General features: G+C 39.2%; 1 protein-coding gene across 5 annotated transcripts; it reads left to right on the forward strand.

Annotated features, from left to right (window-relative positions):
• Nucleotides 1–793: 793 nt before the first annotated feature.
• On the forward strand, nt 794–9,580 carry LOC311037590 (uncharacterized protein). 5 transcript variants are annotated; one of them, XM_084046816.1, is made up of 11 exons: nt 794–2,191; nt 3,824–3,980; nt 4,086–4,221; nt 4,838–4,951; nt 5,059–6,124; nt 6,317–6,364; nt 6,504–6,600; nt 6,741–6,869; nt 7,176–7,267; nt 7,494–7,694; nt 8,858–9,580. In XM_084046816.1, the coding sequence occupies exons 7-9, from the start codon at nt 6,522–6,524 to the stop codon at nt 7,223–7,225; spliced, it is 258 nt and encodes an 85-aa protein (XP_083902942.1). In that variant the 5' UTR covers nt 794–2,191; nt 3,824–3,980; nt 4,086–4,221; nt 4,838–4,951; nt 5,059–6,124; nt 6,317–6,364; nt 6,504–6,521; the 3' UTR covers nt 7,226–7,267; nt 7,494–7,694; nt 8,858–9,580. The 5 variants fall into 5 exon arrangements, with proteins under 5 accessions (XP_083902942.1, XP_083902941.1, XP_083902940.1 ...); XM_084046815.1 differs by lacking the exons at nt 6,741–6,869; nt 7,176–7,267; nt 7,494–7,694; nt 8,858–9,580 and having other exon boundaries at nt 811–2,191; nt 6,504–6,530; XM_084046814.1 differs by lacking the exons at nt 794–2,191; nt 6,741–6,869; nt 7,176–7,267; nt 7,494–7,694; nt 8,858–9,580 and having other exon boundaries at nt 3,397–3,980; nt 4,838–5,151; nt 5,650–5,723; nt 6,050–6,124; nt 6,504–6,519.
• Nucleotides 9,581–10,757: the final 1,177 nt, after the last annotated feature.

The raw sequence follows: 10,757 nt of genomic DNA on the forward strand, positions 1-10,757 counted from the left end.
GGCCTAGGGAACCAGCTTAAAGTTGGGGTGCCTGCAACCTTATACAGGGATTTTAATTCTGACCTCAATAGCTTCGACTACAGTACATACCTGGACAAGGAAAGTGGTGCTGTGAGGATATTATTTTTTGATTTTCGAAGCGCCTTTAACACCATACAGCCCCCCCCCCCTTCTGAAAGACAAACTGAACAGCATGCATGTTGGCCCACACCTTGGCCCTCATTTATCAACGCGGTGCAGCCCAAATAATGGGCGTACGGCGAGATCACCGCACCTTTCGGCATTTATCAATATATCCTGACGTGGGCTTTATCCTACGGTAGGCTGAAATCTCACGTCTGGTCGAGACCAGTTGTTGACGTTGGCTGCACCCGTTTATTCCATCCTAGACCTGCGGAGCAAGCATTGTTTGACTGAGAGGCATCTGGACACATAATCCACTCATAAATGTATATCTACACTAATAAATAATCGCTGTGAAAATATATCATTTTATAAACTAATTTAAACAAACTTCTTTAACAGTCATTCGGTTAAGCTTGCAGATCTGTATGGCTGCATTGGCTATTTGAAAATAGCAGATCTACAAGCTCACAACAGGTCGCATCGCAACGCGTTGTGAGCTTGTAGATCTGCTATTTTCAGCGCAGATCTACTTGTTTGTCACGGTACGACACTCCTAAGTTGACCTTCTATACTTTTGGAAGGCTCATAGAGTCTTAAACCTTAAGACCATACCAAAGGACAAAGTAAAAAAAAAAAAGTGCCGTAACGGGACAAACAAGACATCCATGCGTGCGTCTCAGCCAGTTCTACAACATATCCAAAAAGTGGACCCTAAGTCCTTATCGTATTCGAGATATTGAGCAAGATAGCGAAGCCGTAACCATAGCCAATTAAAGGATAATTAAATCATGATTTGATATCAGGGTTTGATCATCTCGACTTTTGGCATTATTTTACGTGTAGATTTAGGAAAAAAATATATCGGGGAAATCACGGGCCTGGAACACCCTAAAACCAACCAGGAAGTGGCCTTTTGAGGCACTTCCTGTTTTCCGAGAAAAATAAAACGTAAATATTTGGAATCAGTGTCATCATATTTGTCTAAAACCAGAGTCTCGAAGAAAAATATAATTTCTAAAATTTTAGCAAGAGTTGACCTTTGCAGTCTTTTCGCTGAACTTTGAGCTTTATCAGTGTCAAAAAAAATCAGGGCTGGTGCCAAAATATCCGGCTTACTCTCAATATGGATGGAGAGAAGTTTTAGATTTTTTAAAAATATCTGGAGCGATTAGTTCCAGATTTTGTGCTAACTTTTGTGACAAAAGTCAACGTCCAATCTTTTTGGTGAGCTTTTGTATTTCCCAAGGTCCTAGAAAATCGAGACCTATTCCATTCAATTCAGCGTCCTTTTCTGAGTCAGAAAAAGTGTTTTTAAATTTAAAAATAAAATATTTTTAAAAAATGTGAGAAAAGATAAACTTTGAACTATTTCAAAAATCTATAACTTCCCTATTAAACAATACTAGACTATTGTGTAACCTACCATTCGACTCAAAATGATCTAAATAAGAGGGTGGAAGGGTCAAAATAAAATAATAATAATAATAATATGTTTGTGAAAAAAGCTTCCAAGTTTATGACATTTTAACGCTTGTTTAAACCACTTTATAAGGGTCATACAAAATCGAGACCTAGCCTATTCGATTCAGCGTCCTCTTTTGAGTCTGAAAACATGTTTTTTAATTTAAAAAATATATTTTTGAAAAATGTGAGAAAAGCTTAACTTTGAACTATTTCAAAAATCTATAACTTCTTATTGCAGATCAGCTATTTTCTTTTTTTTCTTCGACCATTTTTTTAATATAGTTTGTTGATTACTTTTGATGCAGTATTTTTTTTTTTTTTAGGTATTAAAAGGGTTACTTAAATTGTCACTTCACTGTCACTGCCACCTACAGATCCCCCCCAATCAGGTGGGGATCCCCTGGGGGTCCCGACCCACAGGTTGAGAACCTGACCAGACCTACAGTGCGACATTACGTCATTACGTCACGCAGCTGTTCAAGGCGGAGCTTATCAGTTTTGAAACGGCCGGTCGGGTTCAGCCAGAGAAACTAACCGTCGGCTAAGAGAACATGTATTTACAAACCAGTTGCTTCCGTGCTTCTACTCTACTAGATAACAGGTAAGATGAATTACTTTATGGAATTAAAGTGTTATCCAACTTCTTAGTATCGTAAACGTCGTGCATTTGTCGTGTATTAGCTATGGATCACACGACGCTCGTCCATCACGAGCGTCACGGCCGAACTTCAACCAGTTTTTTGCACTTTCTCCATTTACAACCTGTACATCTGCATAAACGTTCAGATTTTAAATATAAAGTGCTCAATCTATGGTCACGGATGTTACAAGTCTACTCGGGCACTCGGCAATACCCGTATCGTCTGTATTGTTCAATAAAAAGCATTTTAATTCGATCGATGGCCATTTTCTCCGTATTTCTGTACGCTTTCAACTACTTGACCCTATCGGTTGGGAGGAGTACTGCACTCTGTTATATTATAACTCTATGACAAAATGGCCACCGATCGGATTAAAATGCTTTTTTTTAAACAATCCGGAATATACGGGTACTTACACCGACCCGAAGTGGATTGTAACATCCGTGGCCATGGGGTAAGCACTTTATATTTGAAATCTGAACGTTAATGTAGATGTAGGGCATTACATGGAGAACGTGCAAACACCAGGTTGACGTTTCGTCATGACTGTCATAATACAGGGGGTTATACAGACTCACGCATGCCCAAACATCACTGATCTACAAGCTCACAGCGACGCATTGTGAGCTTTCAAATCAGTTTTTTTGGGGCATGCAACACAGTCTTAGACATGGCATTAGCATATTAATGTCCATGTGGTGCATGATGTCATTGTTTATTTCAGGTATAAATCAGACCACATCAGTGAGAGCTAATGTTGGCCTCATTTGTTTTGACTGTAATTCATTATTATTATTATTATTATTATTATTATTATTATTACATCTATGAATTTTGTTTTGAACCTACAGTACAAAGTAAAATCATTTAATTTAGGGAAAGAGAGTACAAATGTACCAATGGAATGAATGGATCCTTAAGACCAGGGGTCTTCAACGTTTTCAGGCCATGGACCCCCTAGCTGAGAGAGAGATGAGGCAGGGACCCCCTCTATATTGTATAAAATTGTGTTTCAGATTCAACTTTTTTTGTTTACTTGGTCTGTTCTTTTTCCCTCTTTGCCAAAAATAGCTGATCTACAAGCTTGCAGTGTGAGGCGTTGTGAGCTTGTAGATCTGCTATTTTTGGCTAAAGTTCTCCTCACAAAAGGGATGCTAAGGTTCAATTGGTTAAGGTAAAATAAATAATCATATCACACAAAGATTTGGCGGACCCCCTGTAGTAATTCTGAGGACCCCCTAGGGGTCCCGGACCCCCTGTTGAAGACCCCTGCTTAAGACAGTTAAATTAACATATAATCATATCACACAAAGATTTGGTGGACCCCCTGTAGTAATTCTGACCCCTTGTAGTTATTCTGAGGACCCCCTAGGGGTCCCGGACCCCCTGTTGAAGACCCCTGCTTAAGACAGTTAAATTAACACTGAGTTTAGTCTGCACATTTTTTACTGTTTTTTTCTAATCTGTTTTAAAGCATTGCAAATACGGAGACTATATGGAGGTCATGTTTTAGTTTAACAGTCTATTGTTATGTGGAAAGCAACAGACAAACACTGTTAACATGCAAACCATATATGTCAAATTATCTTTAGGTGAAGTTCTCACAGCTACACAATGGATGCTGAGCATTGAGGTCGGTCGTTGTGGCTCCACAGATCAACTTCCTGGCTGGAATGGCAGTTTTCCAGTTATTACAACTTTGGTGTACCAGGAGGAGCACGCCTGTTACACACTGGAATTCATTCAAAGGTAACTTTCTGCTTGAAGTAGAACCATCATGTGTAACTCAAAAGATGTGCTCTCTTGTAGAACAGCTGTGAGTGCACCTTTTCCATATGTGTTTTGTGATTTCAGATGTTTCGTTGGGATCAACCCATTGGCGCAATTTGGCGGTGGCACCAAACAACAAAGCTGCTCAGCCAGAAAAGTGGGTTTGTCCTCCTGTCTCCTCCCTCCTGAAGCAATTGATGGACTTCGATTGGCTTTGAGTGTAAGTTATGTGCAAAACATTTGGACCATTCTCTTCCCCACTATATGAATGACATTGTCATGGTCATATTTTAGTAGAGTTTTATTACTTAATTAGTTTTTTTTAGATCTCTATCTCAGGCTCTGATTTTAGGAGTTGTTCAGAAGTAAAGAAGTGGTCAGAACACTGTCTTAAGTTACATTTTATTTATCTATTTGTAAGAACGTTTCGATTAGCTGACCTTCATTAGGTAGCTAAGCAAATAAATCTTAAGTAATTGAATATGGTGTGCAGGACCACTTATTTTCTTCTCTACGTTGGCTGTCATCTCCTGTGTAACTGCATGTCCTTTGTAAGTAGGTGTGCAAAAGGACTTTACCTATTAGGTGTTGTTCAGAAAAGGGAAAGTCAACTAATGTAAGAAGAAAGGATCACAGGGCAGTTTCTGGATTGCCCCTCACCTCCCCAGACCTGCCATCTTCTAACTGTCCACACACCTTTCCTCATCACCTGTCTCACATGACAACTGTCCCCAATTCTCAGCCCTGTAGATACCTGACCTTCTCTGCTTGTCTTCCCACCTACACCTCATAATCAGCTTTCAATACTTATATTGTTCTTTTTTGTGCCCTTCCAGATTGTCATGTCACTGATTTCCAACCATGAGTTCCTCACCCCGGTGGATGCCTGCTGGTTTAGACATCCTGCCTGAATGGACTTTTGACATCTCCTTAACAGACTTGTTTGCCGTGTGAGTTTTATGCCTCAAGAGTTTTGGTTCCACGCCCTTTTTCTCTTTTTTTGTTTTGGTTTATTTTCAGATATTTTTTTCTAATGTTAGATTTCATGTCTCTCCAGCCTTCTGCTCAATGGTCTGCACCACAGCTAGCAAGCCCTAAGGCCATCACACCAGTCCATACCCAGGGCTTCTGTCCACAGATTCCTGACACGGTACAATGTTCTTTTCAATACTATGTAAGGTCTTTACTTAACCCATTTAGACCTGGGAACGATTCTACAAATGTCTTCTAAATCCTGACAGTTTTCTGAAAAAACCCTGTTTCTATGTCAGTCATTCTCAAACATTTTTATGTCGAGGACCCCCAAGATTATATGTAATTGGCTGCCGACCACCATCTGAAAATATGTTGTTCCAGGGACCCCCCTGAAGCAAAGATTTCAGTTAAAAACGCTCTGAAAAAATATATCCAAAGATTTGCACTACATTTTCACGTTTTTTCAAAAAGTGCCGGGCTATGAGATTGTAGATCTGCTATTTTTCAATAGCTAAAGTATAACATAATGCTTAAAACACCAAAAGGAGTCCCGTACAAAATGGGTTAAAGATACAAATGTCGTAAGTGTTGGTTAGTTAATCTACAATTGGCTGTAGATTTTCAATTTGACAGACTACAAACTACCGCTAATATTATTTTGCTATGTCTCCAGCTTTATGATCCGTTTTCAAGTGGGGCTAGCCCTTGGGCCACACCGGTCTTTCCCCAGGCCCAGCTCTTGACACGGTAAAATGTTTTCAATACATTTAATGTCTACATTTAAGTTGTGACTTTGTAATATTTCAGATATACTGTAAGTGTTGGTTCACTAGTAGTAAGAGACCACACCTTCTGCTCAAATTTAACAGTATCGCAGGGCAAAGCTGTGGATGAGAAGGTTTGTTGGGGAGGAGGGGGGAATTAATTTGAGTCAACTGATCTCGGGTGTATTTATACTGTGGTGAATGTTATGTGATGAACACAACACTCCATTGAACACAACTTCATTTAGTAAATGTATTTGTACTGATCTTTGACAGACTACAAACTAATGTCATTTTTCTGTCTCTCAGCCTTATGACCCATTTAACTATGGTCTACAGCCATGCCCTCCGGCCTCTACACAGGCCTGTCGACCTGTTGAAGAGGTATGTTTTCTTTAGATTGAATTTATTTGTGACTTGTATTACATTCCACATTGCTTTTGATTGGTCTATCTAAAATCCACAATGCATTGCATAAAGGCATAGCTATTTTTTAAAGATCTTTGACAGACTACAAACTAAGGTTACTTTTCTATGTCTCTGCAACCTTGTGATACCTTTTACCCCGATCTACAGCCATACCCTCCAGCCTCTTCTACACAGGCCTGCCGACCTGTTGATGAGGTATGTCTTTCTTAACCCATTTAGACCTACAAGCTCGGAGCACAGCACTCGGTGCTGCGCTATGAGCTTGTATAGTAGCCTATAGTTTTGATGATTTTTGACCAAGTACAATTAAGGGCCTTTTCTCTTTTCTGCACAGCCGTATGCAGCTACATATATGGACTTGGATCAGTGGAACCAAGAAACACCCAGTGTACTGCAACCTCCATCTCCGTCCAGTGATGCTCCAGTAGAAGGTGTGGTTCCTCAGCTAAGTGTCAGCAGACTTGGCACTGTTGTCCTTCAAATTCAGGATTCATAGATGAGTTTTGCATTCTACTTTTTTTTTTTTTTTTACTTTTCTTTACAGTTTTTGACGTGCTTTCAATCTTTCCAGGTCAACCAAATCCATCGGACCAGAGCATACCAGAGGGTCAAGGGTGGCAGCCTTGCGACTCTTGTCGGTTTGAGGTGGAGAAGCTCCAGCTCCAGTTGAGGAGGATAACCACTGTGCTCTCCAGTATCAGTAAGTTTTATTGCCTGTAATGTTGCAGTTTTCAGTTGTCTGCTAATGTCTTTGTCTCACTTGAAACTTTACTTTATCCTGTACCTCTTTTGTGAGTTCTCTGACATGACTGGAAAACTTTGGTATCCCAAAATATCCCTACATTTTCTGTTTACTGAAGAGCAGGGGAGATCGACCCCTGCTACTGAACAAATACTCATCAATGACTGCTATCAGAATATACTGTAGAGCTATATAGAACAGTACTCAATCTTATTGTTTTACAAATACACTCAGTAGACTCAGATTTTTTTGTCTTTGTTCTAGGCTCTGAGCAACTAGACGTACTGAAGGGCTTTATCACCCTGGTGACCTAGAGTCTGGAGTGTCCAGTCTCGGGCAGCAGGAGCTATATCCAGGTATGGATGTTTACGTTTGCCATACATTTCACACTGAACCTGACGTTCTTGGTAGCGAGTGATCCGTGTTGTGAGCTGCAACTAGATAGTGAAGTTTTCAGAAGGTCACAGTTGTCTGTTTTCATGGTGCACTGAGCGCAGAAAGGGGTCAATGTAGCTGAGCCTTACAAGTGCAAAACTGATGTCTTAAAATGCAGTTGGTTAATTGCTCGCTCTCTATTCACAGGCTGTGGACAGTTGATTTCCTCTGTGCAGCTGGCAGCCATACACCAGCGTGCCAGGAAGGACTGCAAGAGGCTATTCCACGCGTTGTTCGAGGTGTTCTTCACCCATGAGGAGTGCCGCAATGCCGTCATATGCGGAAAGCATGGTGTCATCCCAGAGGGGAAGAACAAACTGGATGAGGCGAAGAGGGATGCACTGTTCAGTAAGTATTTGTCACACCACTAGTTCCTCAGAGTAGTGTTATAGATGGCCAGTCAGTGGAGTTGGTAACCACTTATAGATATCTTGGGACCATAATCGACAATCGTCTGAAATTTGATTCCAATACTGAAATTGTTTGCAAGAAAGGCCAGCAGTGCCTTTTCTGTTTAAGGAAGTTAGCCAGGTTTCAGGTAAACAAATCAATGATATAGAGCCTTCATTGAATCTGTCATATACTTTGCTGCTATTTGCTGGTATGATAATCTAGGTATTAGACAGAAAAATGCCCTTAAAGGAGAATTCCATACTAAAAGGCTTTCTTACCTTTCTTTGTAGTTGTTAAGTACACACCAAAGAGGTCCAGGTGTTATTTTGTGCAAAAGCTCCTTATTGGCCTTATTTCCCCTACCATGAGCCCTAAATGAATTGCATTGAATGGGGCTATGGGGTGTTGTGCTAATTCGCTTATTTCTTTTGCTCAAAATTATTATTATTTTTGTATATATCCTCTTTCCATAATGTAAATAATATCCCAAGCGGCACACTTTACTACTTATTTCGATGGAAATAAGCGAATTAGCACAACACCCCATAGCCCCATTCAATTCCCATTCCATTCAATGCAATTCATTGAGGGCCTACGGTAGGGGAAATAGGCAATAAGGAGTTTTTGCACAAAATAAACACCTGGACCTCTTTGGTGGGGACGTAACAACTACAAAGAAAGGTAAGAAAGCATTCTAGCATGGAATTCTCCTTTTAAGGGGGCTAAAAAGATTGTTGGGGGTATCTTGTGACAATATACACATGTCTGTCTTACTGTATTGTGTTTTAGGGCGTTTATTATCTGCTGTGAAAGGCCCAGCTTGGGACATATAAATATACTTGATCCTTGACAAATCTTGGTTTTGTAAATTATATTCTCAATTTATGATGTCACCAATACATTATCATTGGGCAATTTGGCTGCCTTTGTGCAGTAAAAAAAATGCATGTTCCAACATGTTGCGCTGGTGGGACGTACAGTACACTCTGAACCAGGTTGGCCTCGTCTGTGGCTATGCTGTGCTCAGTCTGTAGAGTCATATAGTCTTTAAAATGTATATATTTAACCGGGGGAAACCCATGTTGACTGACTTGTGTCATGTCATTCTCTGTCTGCAGACTACGTCTTGCGGTGTTCCTCTCTGGCATCATGGACCAATGGTTTCAGTGAAGAGGGCTTGAAGAAAGCCATGACCAACAAGTGCCGAAGCCGTGCTGCAAAGGACTATGTACTCCCCAGTGTTTTTGGCAGCAGATTTTAGTTTTAGTCATTAGTCTCTTGAATAGTTTTCACTTAGTTTAGTCACCTGGAATGTTTTAGTGTTAGTCTAGTTTTAGTCAACTAAATGTCATAAGATTTTAGTCGACTAAATCTACAGTTGATTTAGTCGACTAAAAATGTATTTTGTCGGGCCTTGATGCCGTCGTAATGACTGTTTTTACACTTGCTGAAAATAGCCAATCTACAAGCTCACAACACGTTGCACCGCAACACGTGAGCTTGTAGATCTGCAATTTTCAGCATGCAACTAATTGTAAGATGACATATACTAGATCGCTTGTCCACTAGTCCCTTCCTAACATTTTAGTCTAGTTATTTGTTGACGAAATTGTCAGTATATTTAGTCATCATAGCTTTTATTTAGTTTCCATTTAGTTTGTCAGTGGAAAAAGGTAGAACATTTTTCGTCTTAGTTTTAGTCTCCCCACTCCCAGTATACCTAAGTTTCAACTTTTATGTAAATTGATGCCAATACATTTTTGTTTTTGTACATATAAATATATGTTAAAGCTGCCTGCTGTTTGTGGATACTTCAATAAATGTGTTTTTGCCACAATTAATGCTGTTTTTTAAATATTTATTAGCATGTTCACTCATTTATACCTCAATGAGAAATGGGAAATTAAATCTCAATTATTGCTAATGTATGTCTCAATGAGAAGCTAAAGAGACTTAACAAAGCCAATAAAAGCTGGTTGCTCAAGAGAAGCATCTGAGATTAAAATGAGAAGCAGATTTTTCCTCTGGGTCACTACAGGATCAATGCAAAGTTTTACTAGTTAATAACAAGATAGTTTTACATTTAAAGGATCAATACAAAGTTGTACTAGTTAATAACCAGATAGTATACAGGATTAATACAAAGCTTTACTAGTTAATAACCTGATAGTTTTACATTTAAAGGATCAATACAAAGCTTTACTAGTTAATAACCAGATCTTTTTACATTTAAAGGATCAATACAAAGCTTTTCACAACGCAGTTTAACGGGATCAATACAAAGCTTAACTTGTTAACCAGATTGTTTTACATTTAAAGGATCAATGCAAAGCTTTTCACAACGTAGTTTAACGGGATCAATGCAAAGCTTTACTAGTTAACCAGATAGTTTAACAATCAATACAACGTTTTACTAGTTAACAACATAATTACAGGTTCAATACAAAGCTTTACTAGTTATGTATGCAGGATGCTGTCATATGCAGGACGCATACAACAGCAGGTGCTTGAGCAGGGCACAAAGGATTATGAAGGACAAACAACACCCCAGTAACGGATTGTCTGTGACGATGTGGAATGAATGGCAACCGTGTGAGGCGTCTCAAAGCTGAAAGAGACAAAACATAAACACAAAAACAACAATCATCAAAACAAAACAAATGGCATTCAATCTGTAAATAATCCTTTGTTTGGCTCACACTGTTACTTGCAATAAGACACATTATATGGTATAAGTGTACCTATGTGTGCACCATAATGCACATTTTAAATAATAACCACATACTAATATATTCACACCCTATAGTCTGCACATTTTCCATTGCTGCTAAAAGTGTTTTTGACTTTCCTGTACTATTGCCAATTTTATTTTTAAATCTTATTTCATCCAGTATTATCATTATTATTTTGTGTATGTTGTAGTTTTCAGAAACAATATATGAACAATATTCATGTTCAAATCATGTGATTGACTGATGAATATCGTTGTCGGGCAGAAACCTCTGATCTCCATATTCT

The sequence above is a fragment of the Gymnoscopelus microlampas genome (assembly GCF_963454915.1).
Source record: "Gymnoscopelus microlampas genome assembly, chromosome: 21".
In the NCBI taxonomy this organism is placed as follows: Eukaryota; Metazoa; Chordata; class Actinopteri; order Myctophiformes; family Myctophidae; genus Gymnoscopelus; species Gymnoscopelus microlampas.